The following is a 24,928-nucleotide window of genomic DNA, read 5'->3' on the forward strand; positions in this document are numbered from 1 at the left end:
GTTCTTACTACATCACTCCTGTTCCTCATATGATACCAAGCAACAAAATTGTTTACAAGTCTCGGCATGTACAATACCAGCTTAATGGCACAGTTCTGGTAGCAGTCCTCAGAGAAGTGACAGATACCTGAATGAGATCTCCTCTTTATATTAAAACAAGTAAACATATTACTTTAATCTAATTTGATCTAATTTAGATTAACACCACAGATAAAGGCATAAATCTGAATTAGCATGGGGACTATTTTATTTTGACTCTTGGGTTTTTTGCCTTGTCTCATTTTCCCTTATTACGAAGAACTGCACAAATGTACCCTTAAACAAAATAAATAAGAAGTAGACTAGGGATAGCTCTTCTCTTTCATATCTGTATCTGATGCACAAAATCAATACTGGCAAAAGGTGAGGTTTGTATTAAGAAGCGCTTGATGCAGAATGTCACCTTTAATGGGCAACAGTAGTCTGGGTAAGAAGACTTCTTACCATTTTTCAGAAGTTCAGTTTGAAACAGGAATTCTTGTGGATTGGTTTTAAGCAAGAATACTGCCAGCATGACTGTCATCCCTAGAATGGAATTTTAATTCTGGTGAAATCAGTCTCCTAGATTCAAATAGGAGTTCCTATTTCCATGTTCCAGACAGCACAAAACAATCAGTTTATGAAGGGATTTAGATTAAAAGCTGTGGACAATTGTACTTGATTTTCTATGAGTCTAGATTAAAAAAATAAAATTACTTTAACTTCAGTTTTAAACTTCATTGCATGTTATAATAATTTAATAATCCCAATTTAATTATATTTACTTATATATAAATGTCTCTTCTAATCCTGCTTTACAAATAGAATGCAACTAGAGAAAAAACAACAAATGCAGCTTAATGGATTGTTGAATCATTAAACATCATGCCAATATCCGTAGGAATAACATATTGTTCAAAAAATTAGGCTTTCATAGCTTCATAAATAAATCCAAGTGGACTTTAGGCTTTTGTTATGTTTTGTTACTTTTTCACTTTCAGCTAGCACAACTTCAAATAAGTTTTCTTTCCTACTTTTACTAGAAATAGTATATTCAATGTAAAAGCCAAGCATGAACTAAAATAGGTTGCTTTTCAAATATATAAATAAATCCAGGTGTGGAATGAACACAATCATTGTCCTGAGGATTACCTATGCTGCTTTTAAGACGACAGTGAAACCAGCACTTTTCACATTCAACTCAAATATTTATTCTTACAGAGAACTGGCCTATAGTAACCCAGGCTTCACATTTTCTGGCCTGCTTCCCATAGCCTCTCACTATTATGGAGACAGAAGCAGTTCAGTTCCCTAAAGACCAGCTTTCCAATTTAGAGGACCAGCACACCTGTTACTGCCACACTGATAACAATTCCATGATTATGTGAGGCAGTTGAGCTGCCCAAAGAAAACTCCCATCTTGAAGTTTCTAAGGGACAAGTGAAAACAGCAAGACAGAAACTCACCCACTTCAGAAGACACGTTCGTTTGACATCACCTAGATTTTAGCATGCCTCCTCTACAACATACAAAAACCAACTTGTTTGGTACAGTTACCGAGTTCACTGGGACATGAATCACGAAGGCAGTTTCACTCTGTCCTGCTGAATTTCAAGCTTATATCCCTAGTGATTAGAAGAATCTTCTTATTAAAGACGTGATGCAAATTCACTCATAAAAAAAAAGCTAGGCTTGGTGCTTGGGTTCTCCTGTACTTACAACTAACTTTTGATTTGCTATCATCACTAAATACAAAGGTAAAAATCATAAACATCAAATGGAAACCAATAGAGATAATTATTTTAACCATATAGGTTTTATTAATTTTATAGGCCAGAAACAAAGGTTGCAAATAGTAACAGGAGGCAACACCAGGAAGAATGTGACTCTAAGAGAAAGCTACAGGCAGAACCTGTCAAATTGCCTGACAGTCAGATTTCTTTAACTTGATCAATTTCTGCTGCTCTATTCTCACCAGGAAATGCAAAACTAGAGTGGAAACCTCTGAAAGGAAAAATAATTGCTTACAGTCGACTGATGAGGCATTTACTCAGGAAATCCTGTCAGCTTCCCCTCTCCCATTTCACAATGTTGGGCATTTTAAAGTTTTAAGAAAGTTTCCCCTGTATCCACAAGTAGCCAGTCTGACTTTGTGCTTCCCTTCTTAAGATGTCCCATCTACTCCTACTCTCCTGTCCCAGTGTTGCAGAAGCAGTGAGGGAGCACACTGTTATGGGAAGAGCCAGACTTGGTGGCCCAAGGTGTGTAGGCAACACAGGTGTTTCCTCAGTTTCCATCCATGCCAGCCAGTTGTAGGAGTACTTCTAGAACCTCTGACACACTGATGTCCAATACATCTTCACTTATAGTGTATAGCTATACTAAGTGGAATATATAAAATGCCCTTTTATTTCTCTTTTAGCCACAATCAGGAACTGCCAGGTTTCAGAAGAGCTGCAGGGAGAGATCTTGCAGGCCAGGCCTTCCCTCTAGGTTTCACTGGCAATTGACTCTTGTCTCCTTCAGCTCTCTTGGGAAGTTTAACAGCCTTGTTCTTCTGCATCTGGTGACCAAAGTTTTTGAGCTATGCTATTTTAAGATGGCCCCAATATAGGAAGAGAGTGGGAAGATTTCAGATGGTATTGATCTCTGAGATGTGTCTTCACAGAAGAACTGAGTTCTTCTGCTGGGATACCCAAGGAACCCCCAGAAATTAACTGATGAGATATGGATGCAATGCTGAATATTTCAGTCATGAAGCTCTAACACTAAAAATAGGTGAAGTTTCAAGAAGGAGGTTTACCCCTTACTGCTTGAGCTTCTCTCTCTTCTAAAATCATGTTACACAGACGATGAAGGTGATCTTCAGTGAAAACACCAAAAATCTTCACCTTTATGGTTTGTGCAATATTTACAGGAAATAAAAGTACAGATCTAAAGAATGAAACACATGTTGCAAAGATAAAGATTTCTCCAATCTTGAGCAACAGGCCAAATGTTTTGTTATCATGGAAATGCAAACTTGAACCACCATTATAAGACAGCAAAAAAAAAAAAAAGAGATGGAAAAGGCTGAGAGCAAATGAACAAACACATCTGACTGCTTTGTTGAGTGGTAAGACAAGAGGTGGTCGGAGGCAGAATTGATGAACTGTCACAGTATGACAAATAAGACCTCTGTTGGATGTATTGATTCCGAACAGAGAATGACTCATGGATCTACTTCATTCTTGCTTCATTTACAGACAGTAAAGTACTTGAACAAATCACAGATGCTGCCAAAGGAGTCAGAGAAGGAAAAAATTCTTTCCCATGGATGAGTTTTTTGGGGTCAAATTTATTAAAAACTGCTTGTTTTGTAGGACAGCTCATAGAGTAAAGCTAATGTTCTCTACAAAGTATCACTGTCTCATTAACTGTACAGATGATGTTTTATGCATGTTGCATGGAAGACTGACTTGAAGACTCATAAAGATACCACATGAAAACCTGAGCACACTAGTATGTGTACTTGTCAATTGTACATGTATGCACAGGGGCTAATTTTTTGCATGTTTCATGGCCTCAAAAACAGTTTAGTAACTGGAACTCAGGAGAGAAAGTTGTATTCATTATTTTTCTCAAACACTACAAGCTCCAATACATTTTTTGCTCTCCTTGTTTCATCATAGAGGATTTACAGGCATGAAGCAGAGATTTCAAAGAAGCAAAATGATGTTTCAAAATTGATTTAGGTTATTAAGCCAAGGCAATTGTGGGTCACAATTTTCTTTTTTTGTTATTTTTAAAAATTTTGCCTTCATTTGAAGAGTTGGAGTTTTTTGTCTTGATAATTGTCTTTGTATTTGGAAATTAAGCCTTGCAAACTGAATAAAGTACATACCAAAGCAATGGTTCTGAGCTGAATTCACAACATATAATTCATCAAGGTTCTTTAATTCTGTGGCCAAAGTTGGGTTTTTTTCAAAAATTTAACAAGACCATTCACCATTTTCCTGTAGACTACCACCCTATGTCCTATTTTTTCCCTTATCTTAATGAAACTTTTTTTTCACTATCACCTTTCCTATTAAGACTGCAATCTCTCTCTACCCACTCTTTTCTCTACTGATAATGTAGCCAGGAGTCCAGGAATAACTACTACAGAACCCTTAGAATAACTAAAATTGTAATGTTAGTTTTAAACCTTGAATCCTTCTGTTAAATATAATTTTAGATCTTTAACATACAGAAAAAGAAAATGCAATAATATATTTACAAACCACTATTATTACTGCAAAATTCACTTAATCCCTTCTCCAATTCGGAGAGCAATCTCCACTCAACAAGCCTGCTGCTCTTTCCCTGGAAGAGAAATGCTCTTTCCCATTGGGATGGGAAGGGAGTGGGACAGCAAGGATCTGGCTTCCTCAGCTATTATACAGGCCTACTGCAATTTATATGGGAATTACACAAACTCATGTAGTCCGTTTATAGAAGTGCTGATTAAGTTTAGGAGGAACCACTTTGAATTATCTGCCAAGAGCAAAAACTATTCCTTTGTGCACAGTCAGCCTTGAGTAACTCAGTCTGGAACTATTCTACAATTCATTCAGATGTCTGAGTTTAATATAGAGATTAGAGAGGGTAAAGTTAGGGCAGAGCTGATCTCAACAGCCAAACTGTTTGAAGAAGGGAATTGTGAGTTAGCTTTGATCCAACACAGATCTGAAATATATGTTCAGTTACTTCTAACACCACATGGGTACAGCTAAAAAAAGGACTTGGCTGCATAGTTAATTTACAACATACCAAACTCACTGAAAATTAAAAACAGCAAAATACTCTTCAAACTGTTCTTACAGATCATGCTCTCTTACCCCTCTCTCACCTCCCACCCTGGCCCTCCAACAGTGCAGGGGCAGCTGAAGCAGAGCAAAGTGCCTTCACTCCTCTTCCAAAACCCAGGAGTGGTCTCTAGAGCCTAGATATCCTGCTTGCACTGGGATTCCCTCTCATTTCCAAGGAATACTTCTGCAGAAAATTGTCATAAACAGGAAAACATCCATTTAAGAACTATGTAACAGTTTGTTTAGGAGGAGAAATGGACAATTAGTGTGTGGAAATTCCCGCTCTTGACCTTTACAAGGTGAAAGGTGAGAGCACTACAGAGATGTGCTCTACCCAGCACTACACAAATGTGATTGTGCTGGGTAAGGATTTATGTAATTAGATACATCTGGAGGAAAGGATTAACTACACATCATGACACAGCCTGGATCAACTTTGCTTGGTTAAACTGCAAGGACATCTCTGTTTACAAACCACATGTTTGCAGTACAGTGACTGACTCATTGAGGCACAACGCATCAGGTACAGTCTTAAACAGCAGCAGATGACAAGGCTGAATGATTTCCGACTTTAGGGAAGTTTATGATTTCTTTTCTATTTTCTGAATTATATAGCAAAAATAATTTCCCTGCTATAATATCTTTTAATAAGGAGTCAACTTTAAAGTTTAATTTAAAGTGCTACACTAAGGAAGCAAAGGGCTGAAAGGAGGGGCTGTACGGTGTTGCAGTTCTACAGTCACTGTGTGCAGTGCTGTGAAATCAAATGGTCTCATTGTTCCCTAGCCCTCAAAAAGTCATTGATCCCATCTTTATGCTGCCTCCTTTTTTTTTTTTTTTTTACCCTCTTTTCAGGAATTGAGTAATTGATGCAGCTACATCATCATTTCTACCCAGAAATCTACCCAGAAAACACACCCAGAATAAAACCCACCTGGGAAAAAGGATGATTGGGAATTATATTTACAAACCAAGAGTGTCATAAACCAGAGAAACTGGCATAGGATGTTCCAGTAAATCTGTCAAGTCAATAACATTCATGATGATTTGCTAAGTGCTGGCTGTGAGGAGTGAAGTTGCCTGGGAACTCGCATATCTAGCTTTCTAGAATGTCACAACACTTTGGGAATTAAATGAGTAAATTTTTTTCCTTCAATTCTGCTTGTTTTCTGTCTCCTCTCATCTCTCAAGGTACTTTTCCCTTTCTACACAACTCAGCCCCTCCCCAAGATGCCCAAGGCATCGGGAATTACAAATGTTAGGCTGTTTGAAACAGAGAGGAATATTTTATCTATGTTTTCTTATTTTAATCATATGACTAAGAGTTAGCTAGAGTCTTCAGCAGAACAGCTGCAGTTCTGGAAGCTAAATCATGAAGTTAAACAGTACTTTTTGTTAAATTTAAATTAAGACCAGAATGCATTTAAATTACTATGTTTTTGTCACATAAATCTTAGGCCTTTTCCTGTGTTTAACAACACCCTTTATTTTGCCATTCTCTCTAAATCACATAAGAGACAGCTTCCAAAGAAATGAATAATTTGCAAAAAGTAACATTTAAGAGTGGGTTAGAAACACAGCAACAATCTCATTTTCTCTTTCAACCACACTGCATACCAACTACATACTCTAACAGAAAAGTTTATAAAACAATATCCTGATTGGGTCTAACAGCTGCAGTAATGAACCCTTGGAAAGAACACAGACTGACCCATACCTGGAGACTCAAAAGAATGTAGCTTTTTGACAAGTAAAATAAATTAGCTTTTGACAGGCTGGAGAGCTCTAACACAGGTCCTCAGAAATATTGCTCATTTACTACCTGTCTAGTCAAGCAGAAGTAGTCACAGCACACCTGTCTTCTTCAAAATGGGACTGTCATGCTACCCTAGCCAGCCAGCGTGACCTCAGTAGCCTTCACTCCTGGCTTTTTCCATCCTTTGTGCTCTGCCTCCACTTCTCTCACGTTATTTCTCCTCTCCATCTTCTCAGCTTGGCACTGTGTTTCCCTGTGTAGACTGAAGAACTTAATAAGACAGGCTGTAAATGCCCCAGGCCACTCCACATTTTCCATTTGGCTGTCACAGGTGTGATGATAGGAGCCTCCAGAAGAGGATGTTTTGTGGCAGAGTCAGCCATCAAAGGACAGAGTACAGCAGCCAGGGAGCTCAGCATTCACACATGGGCAATTACTTGGCAGCAACACCCGTAACAAGAAAAGTAACACATGAACCGATTATTGTGGCCTTCCCTTCCTTCAACGGAAAAGTCTGGAGACAGAAGAAAGGATTGCTCTGCTTTGTGGGTTTCTTTCTGTTTATAGCATTCTTGAAAAAGAGTCAGAAAACAAGAATACATGCTTCTTGTCAGAAGTATCCAAAATAAGAACAAAGACATAGTCCTTTTTTTGACACGTTACAACACGGAAGTTCAGAGTCATGAAGAAATAAACCAGGATCTGCTAGCATCCAGCATGGCCTTACATTTAAACTCTGTTTCCACTTGGAAAAAACTATAAACTCAATAGTTAACACTGTAATTGTGTATAATGACATCTGGGATTTTAAAAAAATTAAAAGTTAATTGAGAGGATCAATGCAGGGAAAAGTCTTTAGTAGTCCATGCGTCAAGAAGATTATTTCTTTTGGGAAGTGAAGGAGCTATTTTGTTGTTTATAGTGCAAATATACACTTCCCATGCCAAAACAGGTACTATTCAGCCAGTGAGTATCTACAGGTCTACAGCAGAAATAATGGGAATCTCATCTCAACAGCAAGATAACTCATAGGACAAGTAACTTTTAGCTATGAGAACCTTCTTCTGGAGATAAACTGGGGTGAGCCCAAGTTACTGTTCTGTTGTGTAGGAAAGAAAGACAGGTCCCCAAATCCTCCTAATCAGTAAACAGCTGGGATTCAAGAGAAATTTGACCTGTACCTATATAGAACAACCTAAATGAAAGCTGATGTCTCCACAGAGTCCTTCTGGAGCTCTTTGGCATCAGGACTTTGGATCCCAAGCTAAGGAGAAACTCAAAGGTAATTTATGCTGTTCAGCATGCTAATACCGCCTAGTAAGATTTCTGATCTGAAATCAGGAGTAATTATCTGTCAAAACCAGGCTGGGTCTTTACTCGATGGCCTCCAGTTTCTGCAAACCATTCAGAATCCTGTTTAGAGTTCCCACAGTGGAAAAGGCATGCACTGGAGAAGGACACTCATTTCTCTTCCCCATCTTTGGAAGCACAGATCTGTCTTTCTAGATGTTAAAACATTGTGTCATTATGTTCTGCCTGGAATTCTTCTCAGATAATCAAAACTTCCTCCCTGATCCCACCCATACAACTTGTGAACTTTATTTTTCTATTTTTGTAGTAAGTAAAGTACTCCCTTTGTGAGGCAGTGTCTCATGAAACTACACTGCCACTCTGAAACACCTTTCAGCAAGTTTATCTAACCACCCTAGCTCACTTTTATCTATATATGTGAGAGTACACACTACTTCCTAACAATAGCTTTAAAGTAATTCTTAGAACAAAAATGTTCTTAGAACAAAAATATTTCTTGTAATTACTAAAAGTGTTTTTCTTCTTTTATTATTAAGCTCATTTATAAATTCGTTTTGAGAGTGTGAAAATTTAAATTCTGGCTTTGGAATATGTGTAAGCAGCTCCTTTGCTACTCTTAATTTAAAGTAAATTCAATTGACAAAAATACCGAAATAACCTAAAGCAAATTCTTAGTGAAATGCTGCAAGGGAGTATCAAGAATTCTCAAACACAGGTATTGACAAAGGAGAAGGATTTTTCTTCTACAAATGAAGTGGAAAGAACTGAAGCCAGTTTGAGCTGCCCTTGTCAAACAGGACTCGAGTCTCAAAGCAATAGGAAGTGAAATAATGTTTAAATGTGTACAGGATGTGGTTTGAACTAAGTAAGGGGTTATTTTAATGACAACTTTTACCAGCATAATTATATTAGTCTAAATTTTCTACACAGCAGATTTACCCTGTTCCCCCAAATCCCTATTAAAACTATGAAAACGTACACAATCACACAGTGTTTGTGTAATAATGTTATTATTGATACCTTAGGTGTAACTATAAACATTGAATAAATAAGGAAATATATGACATTTTCATAGCTAACACAGTCAAATATATAAGAACCATCCTCCCAGTAATAATTTTTAATTTGTGAAACCTAGATAACTTTCAACTTCACTGCAATGTGCTACAAAGTATTTGCTCATTTTCTCTAGAGGATAACTAATAATGAGGCACTCACTGTTTTACAATCAGTATACACAAAACACTTAATGAATATTTAACCAGCACTTACATTTTCACACTGCATCTTTCTGGATTTTATGTGGGAAACATTGAGTCCATCAATAACAATATCAAACGGAAGTCGATTTTCCACAAATGTTTGAAAGGCCTCAAATTCCTGAAACAAACAAACAAATAAATAAATAAACACAGGGGATTAATACATTGAGTTTAATAGAAAGAAATTCCATTCAATTTTTATTAAAAAAGGAAACAAAGCCCAAATGTCTCACTCTTCCTTTCTTGGCTACACTTCACATCATTACTTGCTTATTTCCTAAAACAATCACACCAAAAAAAACCACCCCATCTTTCAAGCCATAAGTCTTACATTGGATAGGTCCAATAAAACCATTTCAACCAAAAAATATATTACAACTGAAATCCAAAACTTTACAGTTATCTAGATTTTCAAAATTACAATCTGAACTGGACACTTCCATAAAGACACATGCTATAGTCATTGTCATACAGCAGCTGCTGAACAAAGCAAGTTTACAATCCAGTAGACAGTTTCACTACTATTAGCTCTTAACTAATATCTAAATATCTAATATCTAAATGTAAAACAATGATCATATTCAGGTTCTCTGGAGGAATCATGAAATCTCTGAATGCCAGTCAATATTTAAATAAACATCCATTTAGAAAGATAGTACTCCATTTGTGAGAAACATGTGGCTTTAAGGCTAAAACCATGAACTTTCTTACTAGGTCAGAAATGTAATGCATTGAGCAAACCATCCAGTTTTTCCCTCTTAAGGAAACCTATGAGGTTTAGGTTTGAGAGTCCATAAGAGAAGAATAGACTACAAGGCTATAATTAAATCTTCAGGAATTTCTACCTTGATTTTTGAGGAAAGATTTAGTAAGCTTTTTTGCAGACACATAAAATTTCTACTTTTTGCTTCTGACTGTTTTTTATATGAATAAGAACTCTGCATTATCCTGATGGGCAGTGACCTAGTTGCATAAACTGCCTTTCTAGTAACAAGTAAGATTTATTTATCACTGACAGAGCTTTAGCAGTCCAGGCTATAAATTAACTTTCACAGGAACTCAAAACAATTAATATTTCATGCCTCGTGCAAAGGATGCAAGAAGTACTTTTCTAATTTTGCCTTCCTCCATGTAGCAATATGGCAACATATGTCTAAATAAAAACCACTGCCTCAGCACCCAAAAACATACATAGCATATACAATTCTTCATTGGAGAAAGAAATGAAAGAAAGAATTAATTTTTCCAGAAAATACAATGCTGTCAGGGAGTAACAAATGATCACCTCAAATTTAGAGGGAATGCTTATGACAAATTATACAAGGAAAAGGGTTACTTGTACTAAGAGTACAAACCAAGCAAGATAAGATGGCCCACTCAGCTGCTAAAATTTTAGGAATAATTTCCAGGTGAACAGAGGTGTACCAGTCAAAAGCACAGTGGTAAGAATACAGACAATACAGGGCTCAGCCTAGCACCCTAGGAATCAATCAACTTCTATGCCATCTTTCCTTTCTCCATGACTTAAATAAATGTTCCTATCAAAAAATCATAAAAACCTGGACAAGGAAATTATCATTTAAAACAAAAATAAATTGTTGGTACCTGTGAAGTATATTCCCCACTCCCCTGCCCTAATATCAATGTATTTTCCATAGATGAATAAAAATTCTCTTTGCCATCTGACAGGGACACCAAGACAGAAGGAAGTCACTAGGAAAGGCAGCAGCAGGGATAGCAGGTAGAAACTAGATATAGATATAGATTATATAGATATAGATTATATAGATATAGATTATATAGATTATATAGATATAGATAAAGATATAGAGTGCAAAAACAAACAACATGGATTCTTGACTTCTGGGCTTACACCATTCATGGACCTCCCCATGGTTCAAAATCTGGCGAGTCATCATTGCAATACTGGATGGCTGTCTGAAATGTGGGAGAGATGAAAAGAAGCAAAATACATGCTACCCAAATGAAGGTAAGATAGAAAAGCTCTGAGACAAAGATGAGTGAAAATAGAAAAGACAAAAAGTAGAAGCAGGTGAAATGTAGTAAACACTCCAATACAGCGTTATTTTCTCAACGCTAACAAATGGCAATATTATTTGAAGTAACATAGTTACAGTCAAGACATTTTTAAGAAGGAAACTGTACAAGTAATCTTGTCTTTATGGGCTCAGTTCAATACAAAACAAGCACTTTGCAGAGAATTTTTCAAGTGGTATTTTATTTCAAGTGACAATGTAGAGCAGCTCCTGAAAAGGTGGTTTTCCCTGATGGGTAGAGTAGACTGTTTTGTTCAGAGAATACTACAGCATGAGTTGGGGAAGCAGCAGAGGGGTTCAGTAGCTCTGCACTCTCCTCTGCCCACTCTTTGCTTGGGTCCCTCTCCTCTTCCAGAAGGGCAGATGGTGCAGGGCTGCCAGCAGGGTCCTACTTAGAAAGCCATCTGGCTCTCTGGGATTTGCTCCTGGAGATGGGGAGATGCTGCAGCTTTTTCAGCGTCATTCCTTTGGCCACTGCACGGTTCTGCACCATCTCCTCCTGTCCATGTCTCCTAACATGCTCAACAGACAGCATGCCCTGCCAGCCTCCCAGATCAGCTCAATTGTTTTGCATCTCTATGAGTAAACTGTGCAAAACAGGGTGAGAAAGTCTGCTGGTGGCGAGGAGTCTTATTCAGGCAGGGAAATGAGGAGTTAATAGCAAAGTGCAGGAGACAAATGGCCAACTCTAATTCATGTCACCAAATACAGAAGACTCCAATAAAAAGCCTCAGACTAAAAATCCCAAGGGTCAGTTCATTTTCTCCTCACCACCCATATTTCCCCAGCAACACATGAGAGTGTGTTCCTTCCTTTTCCAGAAAAAAAATACATTAAGAATGACAGATAAGGTCTCCTCCCTTGAGAAACAGTTTTTGAGCTGCCATATTTCTCATTCTCTCTGGACACTGGAAAGGAAAAGGGCAAAGCCTGGAAATAAGCAGCAGGCTACCTCATCCAGACACAACACAAACACCCAAAGACTTTCACTGTAGGAGTGTACGGGGTCTGGCTGAGCTGGAGTTAATGTTCCCCACAGCAGCCCTCACAGTGCTGTGCTTTGCACTGGCAGCTAGAAAGGTGTGGATAACACACCTGCGTTTTGGCTACTGCTGGGCAGTGCTCCCACAACATTAGGGCTGTGCCTCAAACATTCCCTCTCATCAGTAGGCTGACGGTGGGCAAAATCTTGGGAGGGGACATAACCAAGACAGCTGACTCAACCTGACCAAAGGAATATTCCATCCATATGACACTTCCTCAGAACAACATCCAAGAGAAAGAAGGGGCCAAGGGGAGGGTGTTTATTATTATAACGACCTTTGTTTTCTGGAGCAACTCCTATGCATACTGATGCTCTACTTCTCAGGTAGTGGCTTGACATCACCTGTCAATGGGAAGTAGAGAGTATTTTATTTTTCTTCCCTTCTGCATGCAGCTTTTGCTTTAATAAACTGTCTCTATCCTGATTCACAAGTGTTTTTCCATCTCATTTTATACCCCTACTGGCCTTGTCCCGTTGAGAGGAATGATAGAAAAGCTTGGTGGGCATCTGGTGTCCAACCAAGGCCAACCCACTACAAAGTGAGAAAGCAGACAATTCAAAGAATGCTGATCTTTTAAGGATTGGGATTTGTCTGGATTTTATGCAATCTTACTTCAGCCACAGTAGTAAATAGATGATTCATCCACAGTTCCCTAAAGATATCTCCCCCATTAGCTAACTGTTAGAAGAAATTAAAGGCTTTCTTTCGAAGCAGTAAACTGAGTAGAGCACAGCTGCAGTTAACGTACAACTAAACAAGAGAACTCAGACATGATGGCCATCAATGTAGCACAAGGATGACATGAAGGTTACAGAATCACAGAATATACAGAGTTGGAAGGGATCCACAAGGAACATTGAGTCCAACTTTTAGCCCTGCACAGGACCATCCCCAAGAGTCAGGTTGGTTTAGGAAAAAAAACCCCAAGCTACTCACAAAGGCTTGCCCTTCAAAATGGAGACTGCAACATGTGATCTACACACACTCCACAGGTGGCATATACCACAGGTGCATTTACATGGAAACATCCTGCTCCACAAGACAAGAGGCACTTCTGATGAATTCCTTCAATTAGCCAACAAGTAACAAAACACATCTCTCTCTCTCTCTCCCCAACCCCACCCCCCACTCCTCCAGGTAAAAGCATCAAAACAAACACAGCAAACCTTACACTGATTTCTAATTTGTTCTGACTGGGTTTCATCTCACAAAGTTTTTATGGAAAAGTGCATTTTCCTCATGGACTCGAAAACATGATTCAAACTGAAGGAACTAAACTAAAAACAAATTTTGTATTGCTTATTGATGTGACTCTCCTTAAGGTCCAGGTTCTGCAGAGAAGTACTGCAATACAGCAGGGCTGTTACCTCATGCAGGACTTCCCCCACACGCACAGCACAGTGCTCACAGTGTTTCCAGTGATATCCTGTTTCACAGCATGAACAAAAGAAAAGGGAATTTTAAAAAACCCACCTGATTTCATTCACTGCCTTACTGGGAAAACACGGGAATGCCAACCATGTAACCTCTTTAAAAATGATTCATTGCACCTTCTATTAAAAGATCTTTTGTTCACTAATGGATACACACTGACTAAATCAATTGAAAGAAAAAGTCAGCTATAATGAAACCCATGATGGAATTTATATTGATGTAAAGAATTTAAGAGTTTTAAAATAATTTATTGTTTAATCAGTAGGGTGTGGGTGGCTCAAGTCCATTCATATCTTGGCAAAAGCACAGAGTTGCATTCTTTTGTATTCCACACCAGCTGGATGGCTCACGCACTATTTCACCACCATCTTACACTGATATGTACCGGTGCTGCCCCAGAAAGGGGTGTATCCACCTTCTCCCCTTCCTCAGCCATTCATTTTTGGCTTTGTTCCCACACCTACCTATGCACACATGTTGTTAGCACATGGAGAAAGAACTCAAGTGGACGAACTCAGTCCATAAAACAGTTTTCAGTCTGCACCAGTCCCCCTGCTGAGGTTACAACACAGAGAACTGTCCTGGCATGAAAATGCAGGCAGGGAATGGAATGAGATTGGGAGCAGGTGAGACTACTGGGATCACCTTTTCCCACAGGTAGCCCTGACTATGCTGACTAAATTATGAAATGAAATTTTATGAAATGTAACTCTCAGCCTGGAATATTACAGCAAAGCAAGAAAGGTTGGTTGTAAAAAATAGAATTATAGTAACTATTGTTTGAAAAAGCAAGCAAGAAAAAAAAGACTAGTTTTGCTACCTTAAATAAAGTGGGGTTTTTTTTAATAAGTGTTGCTTCAGGCTTCAAAAATCTGGTTTACACAGTGAGAAGTATTTGAAAAAGGAGCAGCAATAAATATGAAAATAGTACTTTTTGTACATTTATGGAACAGAAATACACATTTTTCTTCCCATACCAGTGTACATACAGATTACAAGCTTCAAAACCACAACAAAAATGAGGGAAAGAATTCAAGATTAGTATTTACAGATACTATGTTAAACATGATGACAGAAACAAACATTTCAAAACGAAGAAAATACAGCTAAACAAGCACGTCCTTTGGTAAGAGCAATAAGAGTAATCCACATGAGTATTTTGAGATAATTTTAACGTCTATAACAGTTCTAAGTGTATGACAAGTTTAAGATCACAGAAAAATTAAATCTCTTGAACGTTTTTCTTCTCAAGTCTAAACAAGAAATATGTTGGCAACTAGAAATAAAAATCATGGCATTGGTCAAATTCTTGTACCATCCAAAATGTCTACTATCTAAATGCTAAAACCCAAAGTAATCTAACATACAAAAGAGATACATGAGCAAATTCACAGGGGACTTACAAATACAAGAAAGGCTACTATGTTCCTGCCAGTGCACAGAGTTAAAAAAAATAATTTAAAAACCCCCACCAAAGCATATTCAAATCACTGCAGAAAAGGCTGTCACTTCCTCTAAACAATAGTTTTTGCTCACTTCAGGAATGCTGGAGAGACACTAGTTAAATTAAAAAATGCAAAACTACAATATTCAACATATATTTTTTCCAAAGTCACAAAACTTTCAGCTTTGTACAGCAGAAAAAGCAGTGCTTCCTCTCTTGTTAAATGACAATATCCTCAAGTGCAAGGAAAGAGCAAATTCTGATTAACAGAAGATTATACTGCACTTAATCATAATTAAATAACTACTCCTATTTTCAAACAGGGTGTATTTTAGAGAAGTGAAGACATTCTATTTTTAACAGTTTCATAAAACACAATGTTACAGTTGCTTTGTTTTCAGCAATGTTTCTTGGTATCAGAAAAAAAATACAGGAATGAACATTAAGTGTGAGAAATAAAATTCAGCTGTTCAGTTGAAATCCAGCCAGTTCTTTCTATTAAGGAGTCTTGGTGGAGCACTCTTAAATCTGTTTGTTGCTATGCCTGAAGGGTTTGAATATTTCCCCTACAGTTTCAAAGCTTGGAAATCCCCTTCAAACCCTTCTAAATAGAACAGCTTTTCTCAGTATTGTGCACGGTATCTCTGTGTACTCTGGACTGCACAGGATTTGTTTGGCCTCTGTTACACGGGGCCCCTGTTTACAAACAGTCCCCGAGTCAGGAACTCCTGTGGCCGTGGCCTTCAGAGGCCCTGCCAGAACAGGAAGGTGCTGCAGGCACTCATTGCCATGGGTATATGGGCAGTGCTGCCTGCTCAGTGCTCTGCCAGGACTCAGCTAACATCCATGGGAATAGATGTAGAGGTGAATGGCACACTTATCCCGGGCTGGGCCACTTTCAGACCAGGACTGACACATACCCAAAGCCCTCTTTGGGTCACTTAGGCCTTTGGGGCAAATTAGGGAGTTGGAAGGAGAACCAAAGTTTTACAGAAAAAAAGAATGTATCAGTCTAAAAGGTAAGAGTTAGAACTTTATGTTCAAGGTTCCTTGGAAATAGCACCACCTCATTCTCTTGCAAAAGAACACTGAGATGAATGGGCTGCTTCCTCTTTGTCGTGCCCTTATGTTCTAGAAGAATATGTAAAATCCCTGCTTAGCCCAGATCTAGTGTGGGAATTCACATGACCACAAACCCCATCTCTTCCTGCCTTCTTGACAGCACATACACTTCTCCCATGAGCTTCCTTCCCACTGCACAACAGCCCTTTCAGGCTGATTAGAGGCATGTAGGAGCCACAAAGGGAATGAAATTACAGCATTTGCGTAAACACCCAGGAGCAGCTGCGACATGAAAGTCATCACAGCAAAAGTTGATTCTGCCTCTCAGCACACCAATTATATCCTCTCAGGCTCAATGGCACAGCTCCCGATTAAATGCAGCCAGAGTAAACAAGCATCTGACAGAAAATATCACACAGAAATTCGGTAGGAAAGGTGACAGCCTTGTAACTGTTTCCTTCCTGTGGTAGCCTGCAAGGTCACAGCTCGTGGTATTAGATCATCATACCACATCCCAATAGATCTTCCAAAAGTTATGCATAAGGACCTGAATTGATACTTATTTTGATGTGTAACATCTCCTTATCACAGATAATCAGTTTTGTAGTTCATGCAAGCCATCTTTTCAACATATTTGTAAATAGTGTCCAGTACCATTCTGATGTACAAATCTATGTTGTTTGATTTGCTTTCCTAAAACTAATTATGAAAAAGAATTTTTTTTAGTGACCACACAACAAACTACCTTTGGAGGATCCTCAACAAAGCAAGTCTTGGCTCCTCATCTTCTACTCTGATCACATTTATTCTTAAGTGACGGAAATAAAATAAAGCAATGATGCGGGTGCAAAAGTAAGACAAAAGACTATTCCTCAGTAAAGAAAAAAAGAGATTCCAAATGCATTTAGAAATTCAATTTGAAAGATTGTTGAAAAAAATATTTAGAGCTTGAAACAAACTGTTTTCCCAATTAGTCATTTCATTGCAGGAAATACACATCCACTAAAGAAAACTAGTTAGGAGAAAAGAAGGAAGACAAAGCTAAAGTTTTCTATTTGAGTTACAGCCACTACAAAAAAAGTGACTGACTGGAAAATGAAATCCCCCTCACCTACTCAGATGTATTTGCTTACATCCTTATTTCAGCCTTGTCACCTAGTTCCCCTCTGGAAGCCCCTGGCTACAGAAGAGTTCACACAGTCTGACATACCTAAAATGGGCAGCATATTTTCATCACCACATGTCTGCTTCCACAGCACAAAGGCAACTAAAAAGTCCCAAATTTATTTCTGGAAACATCTGATACATCATGACACTGTTTTGCCACTACCCCCACATCCATGCTCAAAATTCACTGAGGAAGCAGACTTTAAGCTGTACAAGCACCAGTAGACACACCAAGTTAATCTCCATTCAGGGACTGCCCCATACAGAACTGGAACGAGATCAACTTGAAACTACCAAGTAGGTGGCCCTGAAGTGATAAATGATGAAATTTCAGCTACCACACAGACTAACAGAATCTACCAACATCAGAATTTAATATAGTGTATTGAATCTTTGCTTCATTAGATTGTATTCATTTAATCAATCAGGCTCTCACACAGAGGGAACATAATTCCTACTACTCTTCAGATTGTGTGTGAAGACCTGGTTACCCAGAACTCCCTTCCTAAATCTCTCCACTTTCAACTGGTACTGCCAATCTAGGCCTGTCTCTTGACACATTTGAAATTTTCAAGCCATACAGTGTTCAGTAGAACACAGCCATTTGTTTATTTTATCATATTACAGAACACCAGTACCTATTAAATACTTATAATTATTGCTACATTTTTAAGGAGAATTGTATTTTCCTGTACAATTCACAGCTAGATCAGATCAAAAGTCCTGAACCAAAAGTAAAATCTGTGTGGAAATTAGATGTCTGCACAAAAGACCGCATATATGACAAACACCCCAAGACTGTTTCATGTTTCTGTAACTGATAAACATCTTTAATGTCTGTGCCTGCAGAAAGCCTGAAGAATAAACCTGGCATCCTCTTCCAGATTTCCAAAACTGGTGAAGAATTGAGGTTCTGCAGCAAACCCCCAGTCAATATTCAAAGATATAACAAACCTGCCCCAAGATGTGGTGTGGGCTCCATCTAGTGGGCCTCAGCTTTGCTCAGTACCAGCTACCACCAAATCTGCTACCTCCACACAAAATGTGTCAGAAATAGAATCATTAACGTTGGAAAAAACCTCCAAAATCGAGTCCAACCTGTGACTTGTCACCACCTAGTCAACTAGGCCATGGCACTCAGTGCCCCATCCAGTCATTTCTTTAACACCTCCAGGGATGGTGACTCTACCACCTCCCTGGGCAACCCATTATATGTTTTACCACCCTTTCAGTTAAGAAATTCTTCCTCTTCAATGTCCAACTTCAATATCCACTGGCACAGCTTGATGTTATGTCCTCTTGCTCTGTTGCCAGTTGCCTGGGAGAAGAGACCAACCCCCACCTGGCTGCAGCCTCCTTTCAGGTACTTGTAGAGACCAGTAAGATCTCCCCTGAGTCTTCTTTTCTCCAGGCTGAACAACCCCAGCTCCTTCAGTTGCTTCTCCAATGACTTACTCTCCAGACCCTTGACCAGCTCCATTGTCCTTCTCTGCACATGCTCCAGCACCTCAATGTCCTTCTCATGGTGAGGGACTCGGAACCGGATGCAGCATTAGAGACGTGGCCTCAGCAATGTTGAGTACAGAGGGACAATCACTGCCCTGGTCCTGCTGCCCACACTATTGCTGATACAGGCCAGGATGCCATTGGCATTCTTGGGCATCTGGGCACACACTGAATCATGTCCAGCTGCGGTCAAGCATCACCCCCAGGTCCTTTCCTGCTGGGCAGCTTTCCAGCCACTTTGTCCTCAGCCTGCAGCACTGCCTGGGGTCATTGTGACAAAAATCCAGGACCTGAAATTTTGCCTTGTTGAACCTCATTGAGTTGGCCTTGACCCACTGATCCAGTCTATCCAGATCCATCTGCAGAGCCTTTTTGCCTTCCAGCTCATGAACACTCCCACCCATCCTGGTGTTGTCCACAAACCTGCTGAGGGTGCATTCAATGCCCTGCACCCAGGTCATCAGCCAAGGTATTAAACAGGACTGGCCCAAACACTGAGCCCTGGAGAACCCACTGGTGACCAGCTGCCAGCTGGATGTATCTCCTTTCACCACCTCTCTCTGGGCCCCGCCATCCAGACAGTTTTTTACCTAGGGGAGAGCTACTTGTCCAAGCCATGGGCTACCAGCTTCCCCAGGAGAATGCTGTGGGAGGCAGGGTCAAAAGCTTTACTCAAGTCATAGAACTGCAATATGCTGTGGCGTCTGAAATTGTGCCCTCTCATATGTTTACCATAACCTTTGGAAAACTTGATACTCCTAATGTATACTGTAATTATAAATATGAAAGTGTATCTTTAAAATCGAGGTGTAGGTGACAGGTTGGTGGGCTGTAAAAGGTGACAGAACAAAACTATAACCACTATAACCAGTTCTTTTACTTTTTTGCAAGCTCAAGATGTCTTATTTTGTTCTATTCGCTGAGTTTTATTCCATAGTTAAAATTTAGCTTTTGGAGGATTAAAATATTTTAATTTTTTAATGTAAACCCCCCCCCCAGATTTTAATTATTTCAGTATCATCAACAGCTGGCTGAAAATGTAAGAACAAATAAAATATGAAAGGCGTTGAGATTTAGATGCAAATTATGAACACAACTGAAAAAGACACACAGAATATTTCATGGCCTATCTAATGACCTACCAATGCTTAAAGAAAGGAAAAACAATTCTGATGTTCTCAAAGTGCCTGAACATTACTTGTATATTACCCTTCTAGCCAATGAACCTGACAGTGTAGGAGACCTACCTCTGGACTTGTCTTTCTGAAAGTGTCAGTTCCATGTATCACGTCCCTTATTATTCTCTCGCTGAGATTGCTGTACTCCTCCTCGGTGAGGTTACTGTCCTCCAGCTGCTGCTTGCAAACTGGGCATTGTCCACTGCAATAATAGTGAAACAAGGAAACAAAAGGGTAAAAGGTTTTTAAATAAGAAATTCTTTAAATATTACTAATTTATCAAGTGTCTGTACGTGAACACAATTCTTTAAAAGAACCCCAACACAGTACAATCACCAGAAAATCAGTTGTACTCTTTCTGCAACGCATCCAAAACCTACTGAAGTCACCAGCTGTTATATTCTTTTTACTTACTTGAAACCATTTTAATTTTATTCAAATACTTATCCAAGTAGACTACCTCAAACTTGTTTAGTTCAAAATAAAGTGTTCTTACAGTTCTAACAAAATAACTACTATGGAACCACTTGTCACTATTTTGTTCACAGATTCTTAATCCATGATAAAATGTGAGGTGATCTAAGTTAGTTTAGCTCTCTAAGTCTTTAACTTTACAGACAATAAGATAGAAAACAGACTTAGCTCTCAGTCAAGACAATTGCCTTTAGATTTTAAAACTCTTAAAGGCTGGAAACAGTTGTCTAAAATATGATGAATTATTATAACAGATTACAATATCACACACATTCTTACATAATAATAATCTATTTTATAGCAAACAACTCTTAAAAGAGTGAGCTATGGTGTTCTTTCAAGGGCTTCAAAAACTCTGTGTTCTACATGTGCTTTTACTTCACAGTATGCAAAATAGAGCATTTTTGTAAATCACCCAAAACCCCCATAATCCAGTGGAGACATTCTCATAATTAACACATTTATATTTGCCAAATTGCTACAAAAGCATAAAACAAGGTTGCAAATAGAATAACATTTAAAAATAGCAGTTTACAGATGTTAAGAAAACTGCACTGTAATAGAAACATACACCCAAATATACCTGTGAAAACCTAAGAACCATTTTGTCTTCACTGCAAATGAGATAGGAAGGGAGAAACCTTTCATCTGTACAAATGAAGTGCAGTGTGCAAATAGAATCAGTTTTCAAGAAGATAACACTTTACCCACCAAAGCTGCTCTGCTATAGATCACATTAAACAATAGTATTATAAAGCCAACAAAAAAGAAAGTTTTTAAATCCTAAACAGGAGACAAATAAGCCACACAGTAAAATGGGACCTCTTATTTTTTACTGTGCTTTTTGTCTTGGCTCTGCTAAGCATAACTCTTTTCCAAATGTGCATGTTGGGTCTTGTTTAATGTACAGGAATGAGTTGGAAACTGGACTTAGTGAAATCATGTCACAACAAAGGTTCATATTTTCAAGGACTGAAATACTTCTGTATGTAAGGAAAGCAATTTTTAAAATATTTTTGAAGGAAGAGTTCAATACAGACTAATCAAGACAACATCTCACTTATAGATAAAATGTTGCATTTACCTGTCTTTAATCTTGGTCAGGATTCCTCTCCAGTTCTCTCCTGGTATACTAATACATACAGAGGGAAAGATAAATAAAAACCATTACGTTCTTATTTAACAGTATCTGAATTACATGTCAGAATAATTATGTTTTGGTCTACATTTAAAAAAAAAAAAAAAAAACAAAAAAACCCCAAACAAACAACAAAAAAAAAAAAAAAAAAAAAAAACAACACCCACACAATTATCTACCCTGCAAAGGAATTATATAAAAAACACCTGGAAATATTACATAAAGAACCAGCATTTAACAACATGCAAAGAACTAACTTCAATCAACCCCAGCAGTTTATGCTGAGCCCAAATTTTAAGAACCACACAAACAATCAGTGTGCACTGACAACTTTTAAGCCATTCCAATAATGGTAGTCCATTCCGACTGCTACATTTTCCATCCAGGAAGACTAACTTGTAAAATGGCTCTGTAGCTCACATAAATCAAAGGCAACAGTTAAAAAAACCACAGATGGGCTTACATCTAACCTCATAACAAATATGGAATGGGCTCAGGTGAACCCCACTGTGCGTGTGCACTGTAATTAGTTGTAATCTGCAGTCTGACAATCACTACTCATGACAACAAACCGTGTGACCAACTAAATTCTGTGCTAAAACATAGAGCCTCCTATTAAGATTGTATAGAATACCAGGAGATGAAGAGTCAATACATTTAATCTTCACTTTACCTAGTGGGATTTGCTGCCTCTTTCCTTTAACAAAAGAAACTATCTAACTTTCAACTAGCTTACTACTTCTACATTCCAATATATTAGAGGAAAAGCCTTCATACACCCATCCATATTCCTTATGGATGAAGCCAGCTATTTTGAATTGCCATAACCCAACATGATTTCCTAATTTCTGTACCAAGGAGTAATATTTAACAGGTAAAAGAAAAGGTGAAATAAATAAAAAATTCAAACTTCCACAGTAATTTGTGAGGAAAAAAGAAAAAGGCATGTTTTCATGAGACACAACATGTCTCTTGTGGAGAAGCAAAAATCAAAATGAGATGTTGAACGGTCTCAGAGTTGATCTGTGGAGGAATAATTTGAATCCCTCCTCCTTATGAACTGCATCTTGCTATTGAAACTTCATTTACCTTTCAAACCATAGCTTTATACTCCGCATAAATGTTTTGTAAGGGTATATTTGGTTCTCTCTCAAATATAAGAGGATACCAAAGAGCTGTTTTTGTAACTCAGCACCTTTCATACCCCTGCTGAAGTTAAAAAACGACTGCAGGATTTCCAAGGTTGGGACCACATCTTTAGCCAACATTTCATGGTACAGTTCAAAGGCGAGTTTCATTTCTTGGTGACGGCTGGCTGCTTTGATACAAGATTCATAGCACGTCCGTGAGGGAATCATTATCTTTTTTGCTTCTTCCAAAAGAGTCAAGGCCATTCTCCATTGATCTGAATTACTCAACCCCCTGATTAGAAGGTTGTAAGCCCCACTTTCTAAAATCTTAAACCTGACTTTCATAATGTCATACACATCCCGGATTTCTGAGACCTGCCCCTGCTGGACACACAGTGTCAGGTATTTGACCAGCACATTGTATGCAATGTCACCATTTCGCTTTGCCACGTGGGTCAGCAAGGACTTGGCCACATCAATGGGGCTGTTGCACCTGATCATATTGTTCAGCATCACCTCTTCAAATAATTCAGGCAATTGGAAATCTTCCCTTAGTTTGTTCCATTCCTCAGCCTGCAAAGGTTTTTCTGGAGGTTGTACATTGCTAAACTTATGCCTTGGCAGAACATGACTCATTGGCCATTTCTTTGCAGCTCCAACAGAGGAAGAAACGTGAGATTTCTCTTCAGGTATTTCTTTAGTCTTCTCGTCCCATTCTTTTCCTTCTTTGCAATCAGTTTCAGACCTTGTCTTTGTAGGTAAGACATCAGTTTCTTTGGAGTCCACTGGTAATGCAGTGCTGGAAGATGTCATAAAACTAAAATAGTTAATTTTTTCCCTATTAGGGATGCTGAAAGAAGCAGCAAACAGTTGTCGGCATCTTGAAACAGGCCAAAACATGTGACATTTCCATAGCAAAGCCTGAAAACCCTGCTGACTAGTTTGAGCAAAGAGTGCCATCACGAGGTGAAATTATCTCTATAATACCTAATGCTATTAGCTCACTGTAACTGATGAAGTTAGAAAATGAAAAATAGTTTGCATGTGGATGTTTATTAATAAAAGCCCAAGGGCTGTCAAGCTGTATAAGCTTCTGTTTCCAAATGCTTGTTCTGTGAGTCCTTTTTATCTCTTACGGACATAAAAAACGATAAAATCTTCTTTCACAAAAATCAATCTCTTAGACTGTGAGGACAATCATCCAAAATGAGGGTATGTTTCTTTCTGGAGAAGATGTTTTGCATATTATCATTCCTGTTTGTTTGTTTGCGGCAATGATGTGCACTGTCTATGTTGTAGGCAGAAAGGCAAGGCTGACGCAGCTACACAAACAGCACAGGGTTTTTCTTCCCGCCTTTGTCCAAGTCAGGAGATTTCCTAAAAACAAACAAACAAAAAAACACATCACTACCTGTTCCGTGTTTTCCTGCGATATTTACGTCTGCACGCTAGCAAACACGAAACTCAAGGTAGCTGGACGATTTCAGGTGAGAAACCCCAATCCTGATCCTTCAGGCAGTCCCAGGACCGGGTTCCTACATTGCTTCCCTGACATTTTTCACCTGGTGAAAAACTCCGTTTAACTTGTTTTCCCAATCCCAAACCCTTGGTAACGCCGCTGCCAAAGAGGCAGAGCAACACGGCGGGCGCTAATGACACTGAAATCCCAGGTACAGGTTAGATTTTACAGGTAAATACCGGGCGGTCCGCAGGCTGATCCGCCTCACGGGGAGACCCCGCGAGGTCCCTCACTCGGTGCCCCGCGGAGGTGGCGCGGCTGTACCGCGGCAGCCGCAGCTTTAGGGAAAGTGGCTCCGGCCCAGCGCTCTCTCTGTACCGCGGCAGCCCCAGCTTTTGGGAAAGTCGCTCCGCTCAGGGCTCTCTCCCTCCCGCCCTCTCTCCCGTTCCCCGTGAGGCCCCACCTGGCGCCGCGCGCGGCGGCCATGCCCGGCAGGCGCGTGCTCCACGGCAAGGCAGGCCGCCTTCCCATTGGCCCGGAAGCCCGTGGCGGAGCCAATCGCGTCTCACGGGGCGGGGCGATACGGGACCCGCGCGCCCCGTCAGGAGGGCCGCGGTGCTCCGCCATGTCGGGTGCGGGCAGGAAGCTCCGAAGGGC

At 39.2% G+C, this 24,928-nt stretch overlaps 2 protein-coding genes across 2 annotated transcripts in view; both read right to left on the reverse strand.

Annotated features, from left to right (window-relative positions):
- Positions 1-24,785, reverse strand: part of PRORP (protein only RNase P catalytic subunit) — a 39,518-nt gene extending 14,733 nt beyond the window's left edge. Inside the window, exons 1-5 of the mRNA XM_083862999.1 lie at positions 24,735-24,785; positions 22,772-24,189; positions 21,629-21,676; positions 20,140-20,272; positions 9,187-9,294 (exon numbers count right to left, since the gene is read on the reverse strand). Coding sequence (XP_083719125.1) covers positions 9,187-9,294; positions 20,140-20,272; positions 21,629-21,676; positions 22,772-23,772 — 1,290 coding nt within the window. The 5' untranslated portion in view covers positions 23,773-24,189; positions 24,735-24,785. The remainder of the gene's footprint in view (positions 1-9,186; positions 9,295-20,139; positions 20,273-21,628; positions 21,677-22,771; positions 24,190-24,734) is intronic.
- The window catches only part of PSMA6 (proteasome 20S subunit alpha 6), a 52,128-nt gene that overhangs the window by 26,880 nt on the left and 320 nt on the right, over positions 1-24,928 (reverse strand). The window lies entirely within an intron of this gene.

The sequence above is a fragment of the Zosterops lateralis genome (assembly GCF_965231275.1).
Source record: "Zosterops lateralis genome assembly, chromosome: 6".
NCBI lineage: Eukaryota > Metazoa > Chordata > Aves > Passeriformes > Zosteropidae > Zosterops > Zosterops lateralis.